Source organism: Kryptolebias marmoratus, linkage group LG5 (genome assembly GCF_001649575.2).
Source record: "Kryptolebias marmoratus isolate JLee-2015 linkage group LG5, ASM164957v2, whole genome shotgun sequence".
Taxonomy (NCBI): domain Eukaryota; kingdom Metazoa; phylum Chordata; class Actinopteri; order Cyprinodontiformes; family Rivulidae; genus Kryptolebias; species Kryptolebias marmoratus.
Window position 1 is genome coordinate 11,754,975 of NC_051434.1, and position 27,594 is coordinate 11,782,568.

The 27,594-nt window shown below is 42.6% G+C and overlaps 1 protein-coding gene across 2 annotated transcripts in view; it reads right to left on the reverse strand.

Moving 5' to 3' along the window:
• Window positions 1-27,594, reverse strand: part of elmo1 (engulfment and cell motility 1 (ced-12 homolog, C. elegans)) — an 88,392-nt gene that overhangs the window by 30,603 nt on the left and 30,195 nt on the right. For both annotated transcript variants that reach the window (XM_017424409.3, XM_037975803.1), the window contains exons 2-15: window positions 25,999-26,155; window positions 18,538-18,578; window positions 18,307-18,379; window positions 18,160-18,210; window positions 17,902-18,071; window positions 13,673-13,708; window positions 11,832-11,931; window positions 10,116-10,267; window positions 9,946-10,024; window positions 8,786-8,836; window positions 8,361-8,483; window positions 7,797-7,925; window positions 6,869-6,973; window positions 6,014-6,122 (exon numbers count right to left, since the gene is read on the reverse strand). In XM_017424409.3, the coding sequence (XP_017279898.1) occupies window positions 6,014-6,122; window positions 6,869-6,973; window positions 7,797-7,925; window positions 8,361-8,483; window positions 8,786-8,836; window positions 9,946-10,024; window positions 10,116-10,267; window positions 11,832-11,931; window positions 13,673-13,708; window positions 17,902-18,071; window positions 18,160-18,210; window positions 18,307-18,379; window positions 18,538-18,578; window positions 25,999-26,076 (1,297 nt within the window). In that variant the 5' untranslated portion in view covers window positions 26,077-26,155. The remainder of the gene's footprint in view (window positions 1-6,013; window positions 6,123-6,868; window positions 6,974-7,796; window positions 7,926-8,360; window positions 8,484-8,785; window positions 8,837-9,945; window positions 10,025-10,115; window positions 10,268-11,831; window positions 11,932-13,672; window positions 13,709-17,901; window positions 18,072-18,159; window positions 18,211-18,306; window positions 18,380-18,537; window positions 18,579-25,998; window positions 26,156-27,594) is intronic.

Genomic DNA, 27,594 nt, shown 5'->3' on the forward strand with positions numbered 1-27,594 from the left:
CTATCATAACATCTGAGCAGTGCCACAGACTGATCGACTCCATGCCACGCCGCATTGCTGCAGTAATACAGGCCAAAGGAGGCCCAACTAAATACTGAGTGCTGTACATGCTCATACTTTTCATGTTCATACTTTTTAGTTGGCCAACATTTCTATAAATCCTTTGTTTTTCTTGGTCTTCAGTAATATTCTAATTTTCTGATATGATGAATTTGAGATTTTCATTTGTTGTCATTTGTAATCATCAAAATTAAACGAAATAAACATTTAAAATATATGAGTTTGTATGTAATGTATGAATATAATATACAAGTTTCACTTTTTAAATGGAATTACTGAAATCAATCTACTTTTTCATGATATTCTAATTTTATGACCAGCACCTGTATTACACTGTCTGACATTTCAGCTTGATATTTACCTCTCAGACCCAGAGTAAAGGTGAACGACCGGACATGAAATGTCATTTTGACCAACAGTGCATGTTTGTCCTGAGTTTTAAAACCACATCTGTCACAGCCGACCTGTCCGAGCACAGTTTCCACCTTACACTTTGGCATTTCTGCAGGGTTACAGGTGTGTGCAGAGGAGTGTGTGTGTGTGTGTGTGTGTGTGAGAAGGCTTGTTGCTGCTGTTTTATAGCAGCTCTGCAGCCAACGCAGTCCTCTGATAACAGATCAGGAAATCTTACTGAGCGCACACACACACAGCGTCAAAACTTATTTTAAATATCAGAATGTGACACTGACCTAAATTCATTTATTCCCAACCCAACCTGAACCATGACCCTTACCAGATTAAACCTAATCCCTCTTACTTTGACCCAAAGCCCCAAAAAATACCATCTAAACCATCTCAGGGAGCCTAAAGGTCCCTTCAGCTGCCCGTCAAGTCCCCTGCTGATGCTGAATCATTCAAAAAGTGAAGGAGTGAAAACTTTAACAGTGAACTCAGTTGACATGTGAGCTCTGCTGCAGACAGGACAGAGTGCAGCTTTAAACCTAACACAATTATATTGTAACTGCGGTACTCAGAAGACACATTGATTAGTGCCTATTTACAAATTAAATAAGCTAACTAACCATCATAAACTGAAACAAACAACGCAAAGAAGAAGATTTCAAGAACCCCCGTGGAAACTGGAGCAGGCGGTCGTTATTCGATGCACTTGTAGCTACTTAAACAGGACCTGCTAACAAGAAAAGGTGCAAAACAGTCATCTTAAATTTGTATTTGTAGTCGTTGTGGGGCTCAGGAAGACACTCTGAGAGCCTTCCTGAGGTGGTTTGGTTTACAAAAAGTTTGAGATTATTTTAATTACTGAGCTGTTCTTTCAGGACCTGTAGACCGGAGGGGTTTCTTTTAATGCATGAGTGTAGATCAAATTATTATCCAACAGAATAATAACTCTAATATACTCATAAAAATGAACAGAAACAGAGAGAACGACAACAGTCGGAGGGAATGAACAGAAAAGGTTACAACGTCACCTTCAGAGTTTAAGTGTTTTAGTAAAGCAGCCTGAAACCAAACAGAAGAAAAATGGAGCCTCGCCCCAACTTTGATGGGAATCCAATACCTGTCATGTTGCAGAGGAAATGTTGCTGACATGGTTTTATTGCATTTGCCCCCTCAAAGAACAAATCCATAAACTTTGGATGGCATGGATGATGTGAATCATGTTCTGATTGCCGCTGTCGCCTCGCCGCAAACGAGTTAAATCCTAAAGAGAGACCCTGAACCAGTGGGTGACCATCATCATCTTTAAAACACTAAAGTAAAGTGAGCATCCTGTCTGACCTCTCTGTCCAAAGGCTCCTGATGGAAGACGGGTAAAAACATAAGAAACGTGACATCACTGCGTGACTCAGTTTTCCTGCTCAGACCCGACTCCGTGTGCGTTCATGTGAGGTTCGGCTCGCCTTTTCTTTTGGCTTCATGCATATGTATGCAACCGTGTGCAGATGTGTTTGTGTGTTTGTGTGTGTGTGTGCGTGCGTGCGTGCATGCGCCTGGACCTGCTGTGCCTCGCAAACCCCGGCTCTCCATCTCGGCAATGAGGCGGCACACCGTGAATCACCAAGCGGGGCCATTACTCACTCTGCCTGACCCTTTCAAAATAACTTCATAAATATTCCATAGGCTGACTTAAACATGGGCGACGGAGAAGACACGGCCCGGCGAGTCGCAGACGCAGATTCCATTAAGGCCCCTCCCAGCCCCGCCCCGCCTCGTGTTCCGACAGAAACACGGCGGGACAATTAATCTTTCAGGGGATATGAAGCGGGGCGTCGGCAAACGGGAGGCGGGAGAGAGAGGAACAGGTATGATTTAAAAGGAAGAGGGTGAGAGCAACACCTTCAGAGGGATATGAATTACTCTGACAGCTAATTCAGTTACAAAAGCTGAGCTCATCTCACCTAAACACATTGGGAAAGACTAACTGTTTTGCGAGAAAATAATTAAAAAAAAAGAAATCTCAAAATTACGAGAAGAGGAGCTGAGCTTAACGAGCAGGAAGGTGTCTTACAGAGAAAAAAACAAGGTAATTTGTGCATCTTCTTTGGATTTTTGTCTTGTTTATGTAATTTAAAAAAAGGACACGGCTCATAAAAGCGTAAGAAGGTGGTATTTATCTCCGTCCCATTCACCGAGGGGTAACAAGAGGACCCCCTGAAAACGGGGCTTAAGAGGGACCGAGGTCGAGACGGCTAAAAGGAGAGCACGAAGAGTCAAATATAAAGAAAAAAAAAGAATCGACAATCTCAGTAAATCTAGAATCCCTCTGTGTGTTTATTTTAATTCTCCCGAGGCCCGCCCGAGCGTTTCACGAAGCAAATGAGGCACAAAGACGTCTCAACAGTAATCCGCCGTCTCCTCCTTCAGCCTTAATCTAAAAACAAATGCGGCGCAGAAATAGGGAATAAAAAAAAATAAAAAAAACTTTCTTCAGCACCAGACAAATGTTATTTACAGAAACTATTACCATTTCTTTTGAAATGGCTGCAATCAGGAAGTCTAAAGTGTCCATAAAAAGCTATAGCTCTGCATATTATTCAACACATCGCATTTATTTTTTTATGCTTTTACATCTCCTGCAGTTTAACGGTCTGGTAGAAGATTATTGACATTTTGATGTAATTTACAGTGAACGGATGAAGCCGTTGGAGGACGTACTCACAGCGACTTATCCAACACCTTCAGTTTCATAAACCTTTACATCACAGGCATGTTGTCATTACGTGAATGTTTACGTAAAATTCTTTGGTTATTTGTGGGAACACTTCTGGTTTCAGGAGGAATAAATCTGTAACGTGAGACTGTCGCTGGGCTGAAGGTTTCTAACCCAGGGTGTGCATGAAGTGCTATGAATGCTTTTACAGTAAATTTGGAGTTGTTTTAAGGCGGCAGCAATCCACTTTGTCCTCGACCCTGCTTGTGTTTGCTGTTCGATCATCAGTTCAGTCAGAAAGAAACCATTCCTCCAAGCTGACGTTGTTCAAAGAGCCGTCTACAACAAGCTCACAGAGCCGCACTTCAAAAGAGCTGGATTATCCCTTTAATGTGCATCCTGCAGGATCCTTCACTGTACTATAGCCTGAATTATGTTCCTTATTTTTAGGTCACTTTGACTTTTATTCTCTGCCACAGAAAACCAAAAAGGCAATAAAGTTTTTGCCCATTTCTGCGCCTATTTTTCTGTCTGTTAGCGAAATATCTCCTGAACCACTGGACGGATTTTGATGAAACTCCCGGAAAGTGACGACTGGGTGCACCGTCTACAACTGATTAACTTTTAAAGTCGACTCCATTCAATATGGCCGCTACAGCTAGGAGACCTTAACAAACACAAAAATGTTTGTAACTGAGCCAGTTTTACAGATAATGAGCTAAAATTTGGCGTGGTAGTAGCTGAGAGTCATTCCCAACACAAACGCCTGAGAGCTAACTGATGGTGTGAGAGCTGTTCCTAAAACCTCACCATCAACTACTGGAGTCAACTTTGTCTGTCTGTTAGCAAAATATCTCATGAACCACTGGACAGAGTTTAGTGCAACTCTCTGGAACTACCAACTTTGTGAGTCCACCCAGTTCAAGACGGTCGCCACATCCAACAGACTTTAGAAAAGTTTAGAAATGGCTATAATTCGGCTAATTTTACAGATATTGAGCTAATTAGATATTGATATTGACCTCGGACATCCTCATTAGTGTCGGGTGTTTAAGGGTCCCCCCCCCCCGGATGATGACAGAGTCTGTCATCGTCCCTCTGATAAAAACACAACACACACATCCTGTATATACAGATAACAGCAGAAGCTACACCGACCTGCGTCACTCCCTCGGCCCGTGTTACGTTCATCCTGCTCCAGCATTCATTAGTGTGTGCCAACACACACACACGGCTAATGGGGCGCAGGAAAACCCACTAAAGTCTCCACATGAGAAAAAGCACCGAAGCTCATCATAAGTCGCTTCGATCACTGTGGATAAGATGCATAAAATGCTCCGAGAGCGCAAATATTTACTGACGCTGTGACAGAGACGGTTCAAAAGATCACCATCAGAGACGCAGGAAACATAAATAAATCAGGTTTTATTCTCTCTCCCCCCTCCCCAATTTCTTGTTAAATATTCATTCTCTTCGCACGTTTTCTTTTTTTATTCGGTGCCCGCAAATGACCTCATTTATAAATATGTAATTCCTGTCAGGATTTAAAAGGTTTTCGCGCCGTTATGTAAAGCGGCACAGCTTTGGGAGGTTACGGGCTCACCCTTGCCTATTTTTACCTCGCCACACATTTTCCCTAAAACACGCCCGTAAACATGGTAAACCCTAGCATAAATATTGATGACAGGTTCCGTCTCCCAGGCTAACAGGAGCAGTAAAGAGGACGACATTCAGCCAACGGGGAAGTCTCCGAACAACAAATCAAGGTCAGGGCTGTGTTTAAGCTGCAGCATCTCCTCCTGAGGGGGAAAACTTCACGCTCGATATCTTAATGAAGAAAGGAAACTACAATTTACAACTTCCTGGGCAGATTTTGCACCTCTGGTTGCTTCTCCCTTCTATATATTTTTGAATAAGTCGAGCACGAACACGCGCTTGGCTCAGCTTTCTAAAAGATTCTAATAAGAAAGACAAAAACAAAGATCAGCCTGGCATTCTTCTGCAAAAGCCTTCAAATTTAAGCTAAGAAAAGCCTTAGAGACAGACGTTTCCCTGTTTGCTTTTTCTGCCTTTTAAAAAGAATGAGGTCAAAGCACGATTTCCAGGAGAAACTAAATGTCTGGGAGGACGGAAACCAAAGAAACAAACGCTTTCTGCAAGGACCCAAACAGGAACAGAGACACGGAGCTCCTCGAGACGACCGAAGGGATGAAAAGCTCGGCGCGGGCCGCTCCTCCGGCAGACCGCTCCGGGTCAGGGCTTAAACGTGTCCGCGCATTTCTAAATTCAATCTGAGCGAACAGAATTTGATAAAGACAGACGGAAGGTGCGGGGGCACGGTACATTAAAGTGGAGCTTCGCGCGATGATGTAGAGGACAGATGAGAACACGACAGTGCAGCCATATCCTGAAAAAGAGGAACACAAGTAGAGGATGTTTTGTTTAAAAAATAAATAAATAAATAAAAAAGCTGAAAATGCCTTCTCCCTTCCTACGGGGAGCAGCGGGGGTCAGTCTGGAGAGGAAGTGAAACAGAGTCGCTCATTAAAACAAGACAAATGAAAAGGGTACGAGTGTTTGAAGCGAACGGAGGCGGCTCTTCGTTTGTGAGCCTCCCAGAGGCTGAGAGGGCCTCTGTGACGACGAGGAGCATCACTGCACAATTACACAGTGTTAGGGCTGCTTTTGTTTTAACAGGAAGGATTCATTCGGACTTTAACTGTACCTGGATGTTTGTATTCCCCACCCCCCACACACACCAACATGCTGATTTCTGATGCATTTTGATCTCTCTTTGGAAATGCTGTGAGTCCGAGGAGGAGTGTCCGAATGCAGACTTACGCAGCTCGCCCACTTTCAGAATCTCGCAGAGCATCTTGGTCAGCTCGATGCTGCTGCGGCCAAACGGACACTCGTGCTTGTCTTCTCTGCTGCTGTTCTCCAGAACAATCTAGGCGACACGATGAAATAATCCAGGTGAGAAATGACTGAAAAGGAGGACTTCTGCGACTCTCACTGGTGTCGGTTTTTTTACTGCTTGAAGATCTGAACGTTTACTTGTAGCTTTTTCCTCCTCACTTCCTGACAGGTGTCACATTGCACTTTTAGAAAAATCTTTTTTTTTTCCCCAAATGTGCAATGGGACACATTTGGTCACAATGAAGGTAAGAAACACCTCCATTACGGCAGAAGGTTTTAGTAATCGTCTCGTCTTTTCTCTGTAGTAACCTGACATGACAAAGATGTGTCTTTTCTCACGTCCAAGACAAAAAATAAGGAGTCTAAATCCATAAACTCCACATATTGCAGTGGTAGGGACTAAAAACCTGCACATGCTTTGAAATAAATGTGTCCAAAGTAAGCTTAAAGCCAAGTTTGATCGTATTTTGGTCTTGACCAGGAGAGGAAAATCATGTTAGCTTTTACATAAAAATAAAAACGGAATATAAGCGTTTCTCCTGCCTTGGCTGAGCAGATTTCTTAAGATCCAATTTAACTGAAAGAGCAAGAAACAAAAACTGCAAATGAGCCAGAAATAAAAAGAAAAGGAAAAAATACAAACGAGTGACTAAGCTGGAGGGATAAAGGTTGGGTGGGAAGTGGAGGTAATGAGCAGAGACACAATGCCATAGAAACAACCCTGGCGTGTGTGTGTGTGTGTGTGTGTGTGTGTGTGTGTGTGTGTGGTGCACTCACCCTGATGTAAGCGTCTTGGTGGTGTCTGGCAAAGTAAAGCATGTTATCCAGAGCCAACATGCCTGGAGGGATCTGGGTGAAATCCACCGCTGGATTGACATGGTTCTGAGAAGAACAGAGGAGCAGGGAGAGATAAAACACACACACACCCAAAACCTCATTTTTAACCTTTATTCTAGGTCTATCTGACTGAAGGTAAAAACAGCATCACTGGTTTTTATCTATATGAAGTCCAAGAGCAACATGAATGAATGAAGCTATTTGTTTCATTAGCTGCAATGCTAAAAAATAATCATGTTTTTTAAATTCATAGAAAGTAAAATAAATAAAATATGCTTGCCATGACAGAAAAAATATGACTTTCCAGCCACGTGCAAAAAAGAACTCTTAAATTTCATGTTATTGTTTCAAAAGACACATTAGCTGATCACTGAAGAGGAAAGAGACAAGAAGAGGAGTAAAGGATGAAAAAGAAACTGACTTATCGGGATGACGTTCGTCTTAAAGAACATGGACATTTAACAATAACGACACTAATATTACTTAACGCTAACATAAAAAGTCAAATGATCGAAGGAGTGATGGGGACTGAGTGAGACAGTCTCGAACACAGAAAGGCTCTTGGGTTGGGTTCACTCCGCACACAGTGGAGCCGAGGCCGTCCAATTGGCCTTATCTTTACAGAACACACAGCAGAGAGCGGATGGAGTAACGCAGAGCCTAATCTGAGCCATGCTGGGCTAAAGCAGGCGATAGTCACACAATTACAGCAGTGATTTGTTGAATACTTCAACATGAGGAGGCGAGACAATCAGAAAAATTAAAACGTTTCAGGAAAAATGTGGTTTGAAGACATTTTGGAAGCAAACTTTGACAGTTTTGTTGCGCTAACTCTTTGACGCCCCCCCTCCCCGAAAGGCCGACTTACAATAAACCCGAGCTTTTTGTAGTCGCGGGTGTACATGGACTTCCGCTTCTCGATGCTGCCGCTGTTGTTTGGCTCGCACTCCACGTCGAAGGCGATTCTCCGCAGCTCAAAGATGATGTCCCTCTGAGCCTGCACACACAGAGAAGATTACAGCCCTGATGCCTTTTTCCTTCTATTCCCTTTTTTTATTTTTAAGTATATAATTAAAAAAAAAATCCTTCAGCTTCTTCTGAGCTGTGTGGGATCAGACAGCGCCCGAGGAAAAGTGGCAAACAGCCAGAGCGAGGCACTATTTCTATTACTTGGACGAATCTGCAAGAATTTACTGCTTAATAATCTTAAACATATGATTAATTTTGTGAGTAGTATTCAGCCGAGTGAATATAAAGTCTGCTGTTCAGAGAGCAATAAAAACATCCAGTTTACTTTCAGTCAGTACAAAACAGCACATGAAGTGACGAATGCACCTGCGAATACATAAATGTACCCCCAGCCGACACTAATTTATTGACACTGCAGCTTTAACGCATTCTCTGTTCAACATTTCGATTTCTCAGCGCCGACCTGGTCCTGAGGATCCATCTTGGTCATCATGCGGTCCTCCAGCAGGTTGAAGGTCAGCACCTGCAGGACGTACAGCTGGTGGGCCATCTCGTCATTGATGGGCGTGGTGCTCCGGATTACATTCTGCAGGCGAAGAGAGAGGATGGGGGTTAAAGTAAAATGAAGGCAGAATGTGAAAGTTTGAAAAATAAATGGACAAAAAAAAAAGGTTGATTTGGGAAGAAACGACAAAGAGGGGAAGACGAACGTCAGACGAAGGAACAAGACGTGATTTCACACTCGGGAGAAAAGGGAGACTGGGAGGGTTGTAGACTATAATCAGAAAAAGATGTGTCACTTTCTGCACTGATAATTGGAGCAGAGGCTGAAACCTAAATGCAGACAAAAAGACGAGTTTAAAATGACATGAGTGGGGCTGAACTTACAGTGAGGATGATGGAGCGCAGCTGCTTCTGGGCGAGGATGTGGGCCATCTCCTGCAGAGCGAGGGATCAGAAGGATAGAGACAGAAAGACGGAGTTTAAGAAGAGAGAGTGAGAGAGAGAGAGAGTGAGAAGGGTAAAAGGGAGACAATGTAAAAAAAAGAGGCAAAAATAAAGTCTTAAGGGTTTCTACACTAAAGTGGAAAATTAAAAGCGGGTGGAAAAAAAAAAAAAAAACGGCCACGGCATACTGCAAAGTATGCAGCGACGAGCTGTAATATTAACAAATAAATAAATTAAAAGGTAAGCCATCCCAGAAAGAAACTTAAAAAAGGGATACTAGATGCACTAATTGATGCCTTCTAAGGTGCAAACTATGAAGTGTGCTAATCAAGGGTGCACTTACTGTCAGGGGACAATTTAGGATGTCCACAATGTGCTCATCAAACTACCGTGTCGTGTGCAGTGAGGAGACAAGGTCAGAGACAGAGACAGAGAGTGAGTGGATGTGGTGGGATCAAGGAAAAAGATGCGAGGAGGCTGGAAAATAATTTCTGTGAGTGTTGCAGTATGTGGTGGTGCTGGGGAGGAAGGGCGGCACAGTCAGCAGAACAAAGACAGGCCGGAGGATCATAATAGCTTCTCTGATGGCTGAGCCCTCGTCACACACACCGAACATATGATCAACCTTCTGCGCTCGCAAATCCAGACACACACACCGAAAACACACGTCCTGAAATACGCTACAAGTGACAAAACCCGAAGGGTTTAAATTACTGCACATGCTTTAACCTGAGCTGCAGGAGATGGTCAGATAGCAGCGCTGCGACATGAAAACGCGCCTGTATTTGTATGCAGGAGCGCCGGGAAGCTCGCTTCTGCTTTAGCATGACTTCACATCCCTGTTCTGCAGAAGAGGACAGCTGTGGGCTTGCATTATTCATTATTAATGTTAAAGCGCATCACCGATGCAGGGATCATGTGATTAGCTACAAGGCAGTGCTGGACATATGTGAGAGTCGGAGACGGGAGCAGAACTGAGCGAAAAACATCCCTTCAGCGAAGAAGGGCGGCAAGAAAAATGCGTTTCATTGCTGGATTTGGCCGCAAATGATGCCCAAATACACGCTAACACAGATACGCTTGACTTTCACAGGCCTCACCTGTCTCTTCTCCTCAGGAGCTTTCAGGAACAGAGCGTTGATGACAGCGATGGTGTAAGTCTGGATGTCTTGATCAGTCCTACAATGAAAACCAAAACAATGATCACTTTGGTGCTTTCAAAAACAAGTCGGCATGTTTAACCTTCACTCATTCCGGGTCAGCCACTCACCCCTGAAGATGTGGGATGAGCTGTCCGATGGTGATCTCTTGGGCCACCTTGTGGTAAAGATCCTGACTGTTGAGGACCATGGACTCCAGGATGGCCAGGGAGCGCTGCAACACCGCGGTGTCCATGGCCGACTTGGTCACGAAGCTGGCGATCTTTAAAGAAACCGAGGCAAATAAGATGATTTTTTTTTTAAAAAGGGGGAAATGCTCTACAGAAACAGCCACACAATAAATAATAAGCAATAAGACTTGTGAATAATAAGTCAATTAGGTACAGCTATTTCTAAGATCCTAAAATAGCTGAATGCCTGAAATATTATTTAATTAAGTTCCTTAAAATAATGTTGAAAAACTTAATTTTCTAGAGTCCATCTGGCATCTACAACACAAACTCAAAACAAGGTTCCGTGGACAAGCCTTAGGCAGAAACATTCACAAATTCTGTGTATATTTATAAAGTAAAATGAAATGTGAATGAAGAGAAATCTAATCAAATCAGTATTTGGTGTGACCTTTTCTTTGTCATCAAACCAGCATCGGTTCTTCCATGTAGTTTGTTCCAAACATCATAAGAGAACAGACCACAGCTCACACCTCCTCTTCACATGATCTCTGACTCACTCCATCAGGCTGAGATCAGGGCTCTGTGCGGGTCATACCGTCACTTCCAGGACTTCCTGTTCTTCATCATGATAAGTTAATAACAACGCTCAGGATCGTTGTCCTGCAGCAGAATAAATTTGGGGTAAATCAAACATCCCTGTTGTTTTAGGCTGATGGATACCCATCTGCTCGTATTTCTGAGCACAGAGGAGATCAATAATTTGACCAAATCACGCCTCGGTTTGCAGAAGTGCAGCTCCAAGCTTGCAGGAAATCTCCACCATGTTTCTGTTGCCTGCAGACTCGTCCCTGTACCTCCAGCCAGTGATTCAACTAACAACCTGCCTTCTGATATAAACATTTAACTCATCAGTCCAGTCCTACTGTCACTTTTTCTATTTTTGTGCATAACAGAGTTACTTTTGTTTCCATGCTAACCTTTTGGCCATATTTCTGTTATATAGACCATTTCTGGCCAGCCTTCTCCAGACAGTCGAAGGGTGTCCTCGCAGGCTCCTGTCAGTTTTGAACTCATGGTACAGCTGGACGTCTTCGAATTTCAAACACGACATAGGTACTTCGTCAACCTCTGCATCCGCGGTCCTCAACGTTGCTCTTTTCTTTGTGCTTCCTCAAAGATCCTGAAACCCCAGTCTGCTTTGAAATCTTTCTCAGGGAGAAACCTGTCTCATGGAGCTTAGGGACCTTGTCTTTTCTTTCCGAGCACTGCCATGATTGGCATATGGTATGAAACGCTCACCTTTGTAGCTGAGTTTAAGCCTCCTACACAGACACATCTGTTTCTGTTAATGACCGTGTGCATCATTAGCACTCGTTTGACATTTCTTACTATAAGCTTACAAAATCCCAGACATTGTGTACCTAGAAGAACCAATGCTGTTTGGAAGGGTGGTCACACTAAATACTGTTTTGATTTATGTAATCAGACAATAATGCTAAGCATAAAAGTACAGCAAGTACATGAATGACTGTGAAAGTCAATATGTGTCTGTTAAATATTAATATTCCAGTCACTGCACAGTAAAATAACAGCATTAAGTGTGTGCTCCTCCTAAATCCTGGGTCTGCTTAATGTGACGTTTTCCTGGCTGACCTTCTTGATGAAGGCCACAGAGAAAGTGTCCCAGGAGACGATCCCATGATCCATCAGCTCAACAAAGGCCGTCAGAGTGAAGGAGAGCAGGTCACCGAAGCTAGAGGACAACAAACACACACATACAAACCATAGGAAACTTCTCCTCTACCAGATGGCTCGGAGCGATGTAAAGCTGCAAAGCCCAGATGGCTTGGAATGCAACGAGGAGCGAGCAGTCAGCAGAGAAGACAGAGACAGAGAGAGAGAGAAAAAAGTGGCAGAGAGGAAAGGACAAGGATGAATAGAAGCACAAAGCTGCAACCTGGATTGCTGCAGAAAGACAGGGGGGGAAAAAAAAAAAAAAAAAAAAAAATCAGAGACAAGATGAGAAGAGGAAAACAAGACGAGAGGTTTGAGATGCAGCACAGAGAGAATGAAGGTCAGCAAACAGCAGGGGCCGTCAGGAGGTCAGCAGGAGCCGGGCGATTCAGTAAGGACCAGAGAGCTACGTAACGAAGTGAGGTCATGTAGTTACACAGATATCAGAAGAAATCAAACAATCAGAGAGCCACAGAAGGCCCGAGGAACAAACACAGTAAACAGACGCTCATTACAAACCTATCCAGGAATTAGCATTTGTCTGCTCAATAATCAAAACTGAGGTTACTTATGTTATCAGCCAAACCGTTTCATAAGATTTATTATTTAAAAACTGATGGTTTTACTAAGATGCTGACCTCTACTGGCCAATACTGACCTCTGCTGGTTGTAAGTGGTACTGCAGAACAGTTCTGCAGAGAACCATCGGTGTTCATCATAATACATGTTATTTTTGGTTGTGCAGATTCTGTTTTATGCTTATATTTTCAAACTGGTTGTAAATGAAGCACTTCCCCCTCATTCATCAGGGGCATAATAAAGAAAAAGATTTCTTACTGTTACTGGCTGGTATCAATGAGAAAAATGCTGCAAAGTCTCAAAGTCAGATCCACGTGAATGTCAGGATGTCCCCAGAGTGAGTGTTTTAACTCGCATTAAATGCTAAAAATGTTATGGCTGATGGCTGTACTGAGCTGAAATCAAGGGAAATAAGTGTTTCAAATTAAAAAAAGATCTTAAAATGTAAATTGTAACTATCTGGTTGGTTCAGCATCAGATGACCAAATAAAAATCGAAAAATTACAAGAAAACCCCTCAGTAGTCTCCACAAATACTCGTACCCCGGCGGTAAATATCATGCGTCAGTACTGGGCTGAGGATTAGTGAACAGTCTCGTGGCAGATTAGTGACCCGCAGCTGGAGAACGAGGAGGTTGTTGCAGAGGATGCTGGGCATTTAGACAAACTACACAAAGCAGCATTAAATCACAGAAGACAGGAGCTAGGTGATAAACGAGTTCAGGCAAATAAAAGAAAGAAGCCTTGCTGAAGGAAGGATGATGATCCTGTGGTGATGAAGGTTATTAGCCAATAAGTAAAAAAGAAGCTCAAACATCTCCCTCACCATTTTATAAAGAACACCAAGATTTTATTTAAAGGTCAGAGCTGACTTTACCAGAAGTAATAACGGAGCTAAATCTAAATTTCAGCTGCTTCAAATGTATTTTTTATTAAAGATTTACATTTTTAGAATTAACTCTTGGTGTTCTTCAGGATTTTCCTTGTAAATCTGTTACCCAAAACCACATGCAAGAAGAAAAAATGCACCACTGATTTCAAAACGGAAGCCTGCAGAAAGGTGAGATCAGTTTCCCCGAAGGCGCAGAGAGGCAGGAGTCTTCATCATGCAGACTCGACCAGCAAGGTTAGAAAGAGCAAAAGAGCCAGCAGCGTTAGCCAACGGGAGGAGGGAGGACTTACCAAGGCTTCATAATTTTCTGAAGCTTCTGATAGCGCCTGCAAAAGATTAGAGAAACTTCGGTGTCAAAGAGGGGGAAAAAAACAGCGTAATGACAATAAAGTCTTATCCAGCAGGAAACACTCATCACAATCTGAACTGTAAACATCCCTGAAAGAGATCGGACTCCTCGACGTTCAATGGAAACGACTTCTTTTATTTTTACAAACACAAGCATGTTCAATCCAGCACAGAACTCCAAGGGATCCTGCTGAAATACTGAAAACACGCAAAGCAGAATCGGGTGAAAGTGACGGCGTACTCCAAGAGAGATGACGCCGGACTCGAGGAAATTCAAAAGTGTCACATGAAAGACAACTCGAGCAGAAAACTGGAGACATAATCAGATCTCGGTTCGTTCAAAGGAGAGTAATTTCACAGAAGGAAAAAAAAAAAGGATAGTCTGTTTTGTGGATTTGTCAGGGGCTTCAGTAACAGATGCTAAAAAGAAACGACGGGAAAATAAAATCCTGTTTTTCAGGCTGAACAGCTGACACCTCAAGGACAATATAAAGCTGAAGAGCTTCGATCAATAAGACAACCTCTCTAAATCAGACAAATATGAGAGGGGGGTAGGACTCGGAGTTGTGCTGCATTTTCTGCACTGACAGTAAATCAAAGCAGGTTACACGTTTCACTAAGAGACCGCTTTATTCAGTTTCAGCCTCGACTCCTGGAGTTTAAAGTATCACACTTCGTAAAAAAAGAGCAAATATAAAGGCAGTCGTGTCACTAGCTCGAACCTGCCATGCCAAGGTTTTTACAGCATATTGACCAAACCATTTTCAGCCTCTGTCAGACATAAATGAGAGCGCTGTTGATCCTCAGACACAAAAAAACACTTTTTAAGAGTCAAACTATATAATCTAGCTCAGGGGTCACCGGCAGAATTTGATCAGAGGCCAGAAATTAAGGGCTGGCCTCTGATGCTAGAAATACACAAAATACTACTAATACTACTACTACTAATAATAATAATAATAATAACGGTTGTGAAGACTTATAGCCCTCAAGCCTGCTGTTAAGAAGTTAGTGTCAAAGGAAATATGGAGTTTTTCTGATTAATTGAGCTTGTATTTCAGCCTTGGGGGTTTTATACTCAGCATTTGTTTTTAAGAAGTATAAGTCAGGCATTTTGTTGAGATCTACAAAAGTTTATAAAACAAAACTACCAGTTCTATATCAATTCGACAATGCGCTTTTATTTCTATGTGGAGGGACGATAAATGAGTAAAAATCAGATTTTATAACAAGTCAAATGTTAAAACTTATTGTGTATAAACAATATAAATAATAAGAATTTCAAACAATTTAATAAAAAGTTGACAGAGATGCAAGTTTGTGTTTGACATCCTTAATGCACAAATTTACCAGCGTTATATTATTAAGCATTTATTTTAATTAACATTTTACCTTCACTTGATAGCTAATCAAAGAAGAATCAGTGAAATATAAACAGCCTTCAGATTAAGGAGGTTTGAGTTTCTAAATGAGGTTGTGTCGTTTGTTATAAATAAGCTGTCAGGCGGTCAGGAGGACTTTGTTTAACAGTAAACTAAAACACGACAAAACTGGTTAAATTGGCTTATTTTTATTCTCTGGCGTTTCGGGGTGGCTTTAAAATAAAAATGCATGCAAAATGTCTTAAATACCATGAAACTTTTGCTCCCTTTTTTATATCGTTTTTATCCTTCAGTAGTTTGTGGGTGGGTGCCTCCACCACAGTCCCACATCGGGTCCACGGGCCACTATTTGATGACCACTAATGTGGTTATCAGTCATAAATTAAAGCCAACCACTGCAGATTAATAAAACAAAACAGAGAAAGAGCTCTTACACTTTTTTAGATAGGCACGATAAAAATCGTGTCAAGTTTAACAGTTTAGTCAATGAATTAAAAAAACAAATGAGGAGAAAACGCTGTTCCTTGTCTGATCAGTAGAGGGCGTTATCTGCCTTCAACTGGTTGGGCTCTGGTGGACAGAAGCAGCAGCAGTGAGGTGAAAACATGATTTCCACATGAATGCAGCACATCATCTTTGGCAGAAGCGTTAGATCAGAGGGCAGCTCTGCCCTCGGGAGTCTCTTGAATAATTACAGTTCACCAATGTGGCTGCAAGGAGCACTAATGAGTGTGTGTGTGTGTGTGTGTGTGTGTGAGGTACCCTTCTACATGTCTGCGTTTTAATCAGCTTCTTTTATTGAGTTAAAAATGCAGCACAACTACTCGTCCTACTCTTTCTTCTTTGCGCGCACAGCTCTCACAGATCTGACGGCCATTTACATAAAAATGTATAAAATTAAAGAGTGGAGATCAGTGCTGCCGTGCTGCAGCTAAATCAAACGGGGGGGGGGGGTCAAACATCTGATCATTCGAACAGGAGCTTTAAAAGAACAACAGGGTTTGATGATTTCCTGCTTATAAGACGTGAGCGTGAGGTGATGGAGGCTAATAACCAGAGGTGGAAAAAAAAAACCATCAAGGCGTTTCTGCGGAGAGGAAAACATTACATTTCTGACCGGAGTTTGAACCTGAGAGACAAACGGGAGCTCCGCCAATGTGGACCCCGAAGAAAATGATGGTTTTGATTTAGGATTTCAGCCCCAGAGAACGGTTTGCTCTGCAGCGATCAGCGGCGGCCCGTTTCCAAACAACGCGTTTTTTGGGGGTTTCGCTGTAGCGCAGGCTCGTTCGATATCGTGCATTTACTCCACGAGTGCGGCGCGGACTTATTATGCAAACGATTCTTGAAGATGAGAAAGCACAAAACGAGCACGTCTCGCTCGCTTTGCAGCTGCCAGCTTGACAGTGTGTGTGTGTGTGTGAGCATTTGCATTCCAACAATTCTTTTAGTTTTGACTTTTTACAGTTACACAGCGTGCTACTGACACACACACACACACACACACACACACACACACTCTGGTATCACGGCTAAGAAAAAAAAAGGCCTCTCCTTAACCTTCAACTGGGTCTCCGGGGCTTTCTGCTTCCTTTACTGCTCGCCGTTTTACAGATCTGATGAACAGTCTGCCCTCCTGTGTGAGGTCCAACGTTACATAAAAGGAGCCTCCGTTTAGTTATCGCCGTTCAAAAGCAGCTCTGTTACCAAAATATCTAATGAACCATTGGACTAATTCTAACAAAACTCTCAGAAAGTCGTCACATTTACATGTACATTTACATGTACATTTCCAACAAGTTAAATTTTGGATCCAACTCAGTTCAAGTTGGCCGCCGCAGCCAACTGATCGATAAACACACAAAAATGGCTCTAACTCAGTCTGTTTTATAGATATCGAGCTAAAATGTGATGTGATTGCAGTTGAGAGTCATTAACAACAAACTTTATTTTGAAAGGTTTGATTAGGACGGCTACAACTCATTTCTCTCAGACTGTGGCTCTGCTTGGAAAAGCGGCGGGCGATATGCATTCCTATCAGGAAAATCTTTTCCACGCCTGAATGAAATCCTCAGCATGTTGTGTGGTGTTCTAGCTGTGGGTCGGTTCTGAACAATCATTCATTTTAAAACGCAGGTCATTTTAGCTGACTTTTCTTGGTATGTTTGAGAAGCAACACCGAGCAGGTTTGTCAAACATTTTCCCCCAATTGTTATGTAAGAAGTAAAGTCAGTTTCTTTCTGAACTCTGCAAATTTTATTTCCTTTTCAGTTATTATTAGCACACTATAGTTGGTTCCTAGTTAATACAGGGTGACGGCAGTCCTTCTAGTGATAGAAAATGATTAAGTTCATGTCAAAAGGTGGCAACAGAAACGTAAATTTAACGACATTCTGCATCAGGCACCACCTAAGAAAACAATGGGTCTGAATGCTTTGGACCAGTCGGAGCGTACAGCGCAGCTCCAAGAGGTTCAGGTCTGTGTTGAGTTCCACCTGAAGACCCAGCTGGATGTATATAAATCTGTCAGACGTGTGAGAAAGTGCAGGGATGCCGCGGCCACAAGCTGAAGACATTAAATTACAGGGTTCCAATTAAATTTGAACACTTGGAATTAGGTTTTTGTCTGATTTAATTTGAAAATCCAACATTTGGATGGACCGCTTGGATCGAGTCGCTGTCTAAGATGAACACGCAGACTGTCGCATCCGTCACACCGGGAGGAGTGAAAGAGGAGGAAAAACATTGGATCAGCTGAGCAAACGAGGCAGGCAGGCAGGCCGACTTACTCCGTCCCGCTCTCCACCATCTGGGTGAGCAGCGAGATGCCGTCCAGGTTGATGAACTCCTGCGCGAAGGTGATGTCCCGCGACGCGTTGGCCAGGTCTTTCAGCGCCTCCAGCTTGGCGTCCATGCTCGACGACTGGATCCGCTCGTGAAGCTGCACGGCCGTCTGGTACTGCGGGGGGCGAAACGTAAACGGCTTGACCACTAAAGCTACCGAGGATCCAGATGATCCAGATGTGCACCTATCGTCAGAGACTTACAGGAGAGGTGGTCAGGCGCAGGATGGAGCCGTTCTTGATGTCGTTGCGGTTCTGTGGAGGATTTCAAACGTACAGGCAGAGATTAGCGCGCGCCCTGGGACCATTTCTTCCCTGCCGCTGCTTCCAGTTAAAAACAGATAACCAAACCTTCTCTGTGATGTAGAAATTTGTTGCATCAGCAACCTGCAGAGCAAAGTTTTCGTTGTTTCCCAAGGACCACCTGAAAGGAATCAAACGGATAAAAAGGCACACTTTACTAATAGCTACTAAAAGCTGCACATCTTCAGAAATGATTTAAGCATGAAGACAGAGGTGCTTTTTTTTTTTTTTTAAAGAGGCCCTTTGAAGAGCACTTCCAAATGCAAAAGGCAGACTTACCCCTCACACACTTCTTTAATGATGGCTGAGAGAGGCTTTTTCTGCGAACAAAAAAAAGGCAAAACTGCATTTAGTCCAGAGTCCAGCGACGAGTTTCCTAAAACAACACTCGCCTCAGAGTGGGCCGCAATTATTTTATACTGCCGGACTGGAACAATGAGAGACTGTTCGTGTTTATTTATCCTTCTCCTGGTGCCACAGTTTGCCGGCCGCGTCTGCTGCACCGGTTTCTTCTCGTCATTGTTGTATGTTAAAGTGCTCGGAGAGATTCTGCCTCTGAAGTGACTTAAATAAACACATTACCTCAAAGATTTCCATTTATAATTGTACGGTTTTGGATATATTCAGAGGGTTAATGAAAGATAAAACGTAAACACCTAAAAAAGGCATATAAAGAGAAACAAGTTTCTTGACTTAAATAAGAAAAACATCCACCCGAGAAAAAGAAAAACCAGCTCAGGTCTTTTGAAGCAGAGCTCTGTGAAAAGGTCATGAACAATTAATATCTCACCTGTTGAGGATAAGCTCTTTGAACGACCTCATTTTAGAGAAATAAGCTTCATTTCTGAGCACACCGATGAGGTAAGAGCTCCAACTTGTAACACATCAGGTGTTAATAACCTTCTCACACATACTGGCTGCTGTTCAAAACGATTAAAATTCATGGTTAGGATTTAACCCAATAAGTGTGCTGCAGGGCACATCATTAAAATCTTGCATCGTTATAACGTTACCAATAATAGGCTCTTATCTTGTCGGCATAATTGCTACTTTAAATGTTCACGGGATAAATGTGCGCGCCAACTAGACGCAGACGGGTTTAGGAGGAATTTATATTCGTCGAAAGCATATTACTGAATGGCATTCTCGCGCGAGCGCATCTCTGGAGATTAGGCAGCAGCAGAGAGAAGAGGCTGCGGCGTTGGAGATTTACAGAGTAGAGGTGGCAGAATGGTGGGCACGTTTGACAAGGAAAGAAAAAAGGGAAGGGGGGGGGCAGAAGAGGAGGGGAGGCTGTTGTGCGAACAAAAGGGAGACGAGAAAACAACAACAAAAAAAAGTGTGGGAAACAAGGCGAAGTTAATGGGAGGAATGAAAGGCAGAACACTGAAGTGGGGGGGGGGGTGGAGATACGGAGAACCGGGCAACAGATGATGATGATGATGATGATGATGATGTTGAGCGGTAACAAAGTAAAAGACTGGAGGACGACCAAAAGCAGGAAAACTGGAAGATCATAAAAGGTGATAAATGTAAGGAACGTGTGAGAGTTTATTAACCTAAAGCCGCTCAACATTTAGGATGATTTACTTACAGTATTTTTATCAGCATCTAGCTATGAAATGCATACAAGATAATAAATAAAAATGTTAAGGGATGCTTGTTGCCTGGCATGTGATAGTTTTAATGTGTTACAGCTCTGAGTAAACGTTGGTGATGACTCTCAGCTACTACCACAACAAACTCGAGCTCAACATCTGTAAAACTGACCGAGTTCGAGCCTTTTTTGAGCTTACTAAAGGTGCCGGCCATCTTGGATCAGGCTGACTCTAAAAGCCAAATCGGTTGTAGACGTATTACTGTCTGAGAGTTTCAGTAAAATCTGCGCTGTGGCTCGTGACACATTTTGCTAACAGACAGATGAATGAACGCACAATGACACGACCACCAGCCTTTCATGGCAGCTGGAAGTAAACAAAATTTAAATTAAATTACTTAAATAAATATCAATAGCATGCTCCTCACGACTTTATTCTTAATGTTTGATTTTTTCCGAACGAACAACCCATTTTGATCAAAACATCTGCTTAGACTGGTGGGGTGTTTTTATTTTTAAAGAGCTACATAAATTACTTGGTGCGTGTATTATATACTTTAATTCTTCAGATATGAAGCCCTTTCCAGCCCCCTTCCATATCCACTCTTCTCCTGACTGAACTCCCACAGAATCTCCTGCTTCCTTACCATTATCTCTCCTCGACACCACTGATTACCTCCTCTGACTGCACTGAACTGTTGTGCAACTCTTACGTGTGCAGAAGTAAGAACCGGTGCTCTTTAACGGCTTTGCAGCATAATGACATAACACAGGAAATATCATTTCAAGCCCCCCCTACAGTCAACCAGATCAGCTCCTAACGTTCGACACGACTGACCTCAGTAATGGTAGCCAACTCTTATAACGAATAAAATACATCAAGGTATCGGTCAGTGGGTCATTTGGTACTGGACCACTTACATTATTTCTGTTTCAGTTATTATCAGAGTCTGAATGATGTTTTATTTTGAAAAAAAAAAAAAGGTCAGATTCTTTCCGTTACATCCGTCTAAGATTCACTCTTGACGCTCGTCTCGGTCACGTGATGCGTCACCGATAAAGTTAAACCCACAAGCCTAACTGGTTTCCGCGCCTGACTAACAAACTAGGTTGGTTGACCGACATGAAGCCATATTTAGCAACACCAGGGAAAACCAAATTAGTAGACTGGACATCAGCGACACACAGCTCAGGGCTCACGCTGATTCAGCGTTATGGGCGAGTTTGTATTTTCCATGCACTTTATACTTCGTCTTTGCTGTGCATCTTATTTTGAAGGCATGTTTAAACGTTACCACGGTGACCAGAGAGCGTCGGGGGCAGAGACGGTGTTAGTCATGTTATGCTGCTGGCGAGATGTTATGCTTCAGTGCACAGCAGATTCACGTCTGTTGTTATATTTAGAAAATACCACCGTTTGTAACGACAGTCGTATGATTTATTTATTTTGTTGGATTTACGGTATCTGCCACACATTGAAGGCCGAGCCGTGAAAATATTGTCTGACATTAAACCGGTCCGTGGCGTGAAAAAGGTTGGGGACGGCCGCTTTAAATCTTGAGAGGTGGCAGATCTCAACAGGACCTTTATGCCTCTCACGTTCATTTTATTTTTCCACCAGAACCTTTTTCAGCGCTGCAGCAGAAAAAGATACACGAGGTCACTCCTGTCCGCCAAAACAACATTTTACGCCGACGAGAGGAGACCTGCTTTGTTCTTAATTATTTTTGCTGCTGTTGTTAGAATTACATCGAGTCGATTTGATTTCTCTTTGGGGAAACTGAAGAACTGCTCAAACAGGCTTTTCTGATTACTTTAACGTGAATGAGGTCATGTTTGGAGCAAGCTGTAATCGAATTAAGCTACCTGGAGTACTCCAACCTTCGCCTCTTAGAGTCGCGGCGGCACAGCGTCCTGCAACACACACCGACGTTCAGGACGGACGGCCTCGGCTCCAGCAGAGAGCTGGAAGCAGATAAAAACCAGGCCCGCTTTTAAGGCTGAAGTGGAAATTTGAGTAATAAGCTGTGTTTTGCCAGAGTTGCTAATGTAACGCTGCATTGTTTCCCCCGATCCTGGTCCTCTGCGCACACCGACTGCTGCGTTTTAGATGTTTTCCTGCTTCAGTTCACCTGATTTAAATAGAAACCATGACCAGGTTTCTGCAGAACTTGATGCCAAGCTCTTGAAATAAGAAATCAGGTGCGTGGAAAGAGGGGAAACGTCTAAAATGTGCCGGATGGTTGAACTCCAAGAACAATGATTGGAAAACACGGGAGTGGGAGGGATGTAATGTGGGAGGTGGTGATTAATCATACTACACTCTGCAGCTCGTAAACTAGAATATAAATGGAATATCTTGTTTCCATTTCATGTCGGCACAACAAACTGAAACACTGGGTTATGTTCTGAGTGAAATGCTGCAAATCAGAAGTGAGATTTCTTACTTCCCTAAAGAAAGCCCTGCCGTTGTGTCTCGATTAGACTTTTGATGGCAGTGAAACGACTCTTATCACTGGCTGCACCTGTAATCACTCCCCCTCAGACTTGGATTTAAACGCAGTCAAGTTGAACAACGATTACAGCTTATATTTACTGCACATTAAATGAACGAGCCGTTTAGCTGGGATACTATTGCTGTCTATGAGAAGAACTTATTTACTGAATGAAGCATGTCTAACTTCTGCAATACGTCCTCCTTCGGCTTGCTGGTTCTGGGCTTTATCTCTCACAGAACAAACGGTTCAGCTGGCAGTGAGCTGAAACCACGCCCAGTGATTTACACATTATACACACATTATACGAAAAGGCTGCTAATTTTTATATGAACAACATTTTATATTTTTGTTTTTCCCGTACATTTTTTTACCATCTATCTCTGCCTACTTTCAGCCATTTTAGCTGTTCGGATATGAAATCGTTCAGCTCATTCAGGAGACGGGTGCTGTGACTTTAGGCTTTTCTCACTGCTGTAGTTTTCAAAATATTTCATTATATTTACAAATATTTTCCTCATGAAAATGCATGTCTTCAATTCCTTTAAAAACATTTTTAACAGTTTTAGCTATTATTGTACTACTTTTAGCTAGCCTTTCAATACTTTGAGTTTAGCTTCTTTTAGTGTTTTGCCTTGTTTAGCTTTTAGCTAACCTTTTGCTACTTTCAGGTAGAATTTTGTTTCTTTCTGCCTGTAGCTAGCCATTTCTTTTAACTTTTAGCTATTGTTTTGCTACTTTTAGCTTGCCGTTTGCGCCCTTTAGCTTTCAGTTAGTCTTTTAATACTTTTATCTTGCCTTTTGCTTCTTCTACCCTTTAGCTAGCTTTTCAATAATTTTTGTGTTTTACCACTTAGCTAGTGTTCTGCCTTGTTTAGGTTTTAGCTAACCTTTTGCTAGTTTTAGGTAGATTTTTGTTTCTTTCTTAGCTTTTAGCTAGTGTTTAGGCACTTTCAGGTAGTCTTTCTGCTTTGCTTAGCTATTAGTTCACATTTAGTCTTTTAGCTATTGTTTTGCTTCCTTTAGCTAACCTTCTGCTCCCTTTAACTTTTCGTTTTTAATACTTTTAGCTAGCATTTTCTTTCCTTTAGCTTTTACCTAGCGTTTTGCTACTTTTAGGTAGTCTTCTGCTTCTTTTAGCTTCAATGACTCAGTTTCAGCTTCTTCCGCAAATTTCAGTAAACTCATTCGGCGCTCAGCATTTTTATTCCTCTAGTTTTAGTTTTTTTTATTCCACTTGTAGATTACTGAAACCAAACAAGTTCCCCCCGGGGATTAATGAAGTATATCTGACTTGAATTAAACTGAATTAAACAGTAAACATAGAGGCAGATCAAACGCGCACACACACGCACACACACACACACACACACACACACGTAACACGCTCAGACATGTAAAGCACGAACAGTAACAAGAGTGCATGTTGCCACGTAAACACACCTACGTCACACACACCCACACACACGTTTGTATTCATGCACACCCCCGCTCACATACGAACAACAAGTGAACACTCTTTCCTCCGGGTCTGGAGACAAGCGGAGCAGCAGAAGCCCACTCCTCATGGCATGACTCAGACAGCCATATGCTACTGCAGGGCCCATTGTACGGAGACGCAGAGGGGGGAGGAGCGGGGGAGAGAGGGGGAGGCACAGTTTCACACTTGCAACACAATGAAGGGAGGAGGAGTGGAAGTGAATGAGTGAAAGCAAAGAAATACAAGGGAGGAGGGGGAAAACATAGGTGGAACAAAGGGAAGATGACAGATAAGAGAGGTGGAAACGGAGCGGAGGAGGGGTGGGGGGGTGGGGGGGGACACGAGGACAGGTGGTTCAAATCTGACTGAACTAAAAAGGCAATTCAGAATTTGGTGATAATAAGGCTGACGATGAGGGTCACGGCATACAAAAGTCCCTAAAATCTGCAGCAGCGCGTTTAAAGCATGGGGCAACCAGAAACACATGTGCTCCGTAGCTCAGTGCTCCATTCATCGACGTATCCAATGAGAAGGGCAATTTGTAGTTCCAGTTGCCTCAGTGACTCATGGCTTGTACTGTAATTAGCTCTTCTGTGAGTCTCACACACACACACACACACACACACACACACAGAAAAGGCCATCTCACACTATATGTGCAGTCAGACAGCAAACATGGCCTCCATACATGTCATTTGAGACCATTATGTTATTAGTTATTCAGTATTTTTGGAGACATCTGCTCACACACAGCACGGCTGGGAGTCATGTGTAGACAACTTAAATAAATAATAAATCTTTAGTTGTAATGAATTCATAAAAACAAACAATAAAAAAGGTTGAGCAGGAACTATACCAGCTGTAATTTTTGAAGTCAGACAACTTTTCAAAAAAAAACTACACTTGTTCTCATCATTATTCTCCACAGAATTAAATCATAAGAACATAAAATCTATTTTAATTGTTGATTAAATACCAAATAAAAGTCACTGTAGCTTTCTACTATTAAAAGCCGTCTTCATGCACTAGCTGCTGCAAACAGCAAAGATTCAAAGTGTCAAAACGATGTTTTCAGTTTAGACCTTTTGTCACATTTATGGTCTTTAAGCAGAACAAGATGAAATTCGTGACTTTTCTTGTGCAGCTTGGAGACAATAGAAGGAATGTCAGTTGGCTGGGATTTGCAAATTGTGCTGCAGGATGTAAAAAATAAATAAATCCGTAATCTGTAAGTTATACATGCAATAATGACTCGCCAATTAGTTTGTTTTTCTGAGAGAGAGAGAGAAAAAAAGGCACTTTTTGTTAGCTTTGTTTAGTCATATAAACACACTCTGAGTAATAAGAAACTTGATTCTCGACTTCTCCGGTCCACATATCACCGCGTCCTTGGCCGTGATCCCCCCCCCCACACACACACACACGCTGACAATGTGTTCGTCTGCGCACGAGTGGGTGTGTGAGAGTGAATGGGTTAATTAAACTCTTACAGTAACTCGCACAGAGTCAACAAGACTGGAAAGGTGCCATAAAAATGCCGTTTAATTACAAGAAGTCATTCGCAGAGCACTGACATAAAACCTGCAATTAAATCTAGACCCATTTACAATTTTTGATAATAATCCTCATGCAATATAACAAATAATAACCTATGTGCCACATTTAAATTGGGTAAAAAAAAAAAAAGCCCCGTCCTTGTAAAGGTGCGAAGCTTCCTACGGGATCCAACCCGCCTCTGTCTGCCTGATGGTTTCTGCATCCGTCGTGATCGACGAGTCAGGTTGATCCGACACGAAACATCAGAATTTTAACTCTGACATCTCCATCACGTCGTTTATTCGAAAGCCTCCCTTCGCCACGCTCGGTGGAACGCCGTTAAAGCCGAGGCTGTGTTTGTGCAGCTTCCTTACTTGTTAAACATCTTTAATTAAGGGCACTTCCTTTAGGCTAATTAGATTAATTGTTGGGAACACAGAAGCTGCGTCGTACCCTGATCACATCCGCCCAGCGCCGCCGAGCCGCTTCATTATCTGCACTAACGCGTTCAGACAGAACGTGCAATACGGGGTGTGTTGGTGCAACCTGCCAGACGGTCGGTTCAGAGCTCCATCTTGGTCGGTTTGAAAGACTGTACCGTTATATTTGGGTCGTGAGCGTCCGGCACGTACCTGGTCTATCTCCATGAGCTTGGGGAACGCCCCCGGCCACTCGATGGCCACCTTGACGATGTCTGCCGGCGGCGGCATGGCTGCCGGGGGAGGTGTTTGGTGCGGGTCTCGCTGCCTCACACCTCTGGCACCACTACGGGAGGGGGCTCATCCAAACCTGCAGAACAAGAGCGACCAGAGAGAAGAGACAGAAAAATGCAGGATATATTAGTCAAGAATTAAAACAACTTCTTTTAGGAGAAGTTTGACAGTATCGCACACAACTGATGAAATAACAGACGCAGAAGAGATAAACACGTCTGAAAAAGGTGTAAACTAGGAGCGCAGCCGGCCTGATGCAACAAATGTATTTGCTGAAGTAAAATAAAACCACTGAAGGTTTGCAGAATGTGAGGCAAGCTTTTGAAATACTTCGACCGAACTGGTCAGATAAACACAGACGATCCGAATTTAAAAATATCTGGAGGTCGTGTTGCCAGGTTGGAAAGCATAAGTGTTATTCCTGGATTAAACCAGAGCACAGGTGATTCACGGGACACTCGGCTGCAGTCTTCAAGTAATGCCTGGATCATACAGACACTGAAAAACGCAGAGCTCAACTTCTAACACCAACTGAAATGAACCCAAACAGGCAAATACGAGCTTAATTTGTGGCTTCGGACCTTTTTTTATCTCTGCGTGGTGCATTCACAGGTTAAGTCCAACTCTACATTGCATTGCTAATTTACTGAAATGTCAAAGTTGGACGAGTGGACTGGAAAGTCACAAACTTCACCGCTTTAATTCAGTTGACTCATTTCAATATACCAGGAGGGAAAAATTATTTGAGTTTCGCAGAACAAGAGTTGAGTTTGAAAGCTATTCTGGTCCCATTTACGGCGACAAAAGCGTCCCAGTAGTTTGAAAGCAGAAGGAATTCAGTATAAAGATCATAACATCGGATAAAATTAGCTTTCAGCTCTTTTGACAATTTAATGAAACCTTTAAAAGAAGTTGCGTAATGTTTTTGAGTCTACGGGTGAACGTTAAGTACGAATAAAATTAGTACATCACTTTTATTACCTTATTACAAGCTTTTCCACAGACTGTTATCTCAGAACTTTTCAGTAATAGAAACGCCAAGTAGATTAGAGTTATTTAACTCCTTTTCAAAGAGAAATTAAGTCCTAATTCAGCTGGAAGTACCCCTTTAATATTTAGCTTTGGCCCCTAACTGCACCCAATCAAAATGGCTAAAACATCAGCGTGTTTCTACAATCATCACGTTTCATTTGATTCAGTTTCAGGTCAGCACTTTGTTTCCTTTTCAGTGCATTTTCACCAAACCCTAATATTTCGTCTCTGAAGCTCTGTCTGACACAAACAACCCTTCAGACAAGTAAAAGCATCGTCACCGTGACACATTGGTACAATAATTATTAGGGAAAAAAGGTGTCCCATCCTTATCTTGCTTAATATGGGGACAGCACTGACAAAAGTCGCCACTTTTATTATCTTTTAATTAGGCTGCTGAAGAGGTTTGAAGTCTCGGAAACAATAAACGAGCGCGCCTCCCGAGTACGTGCTTTCAAACGCCGAGCCCGTTTTCTGGAATCA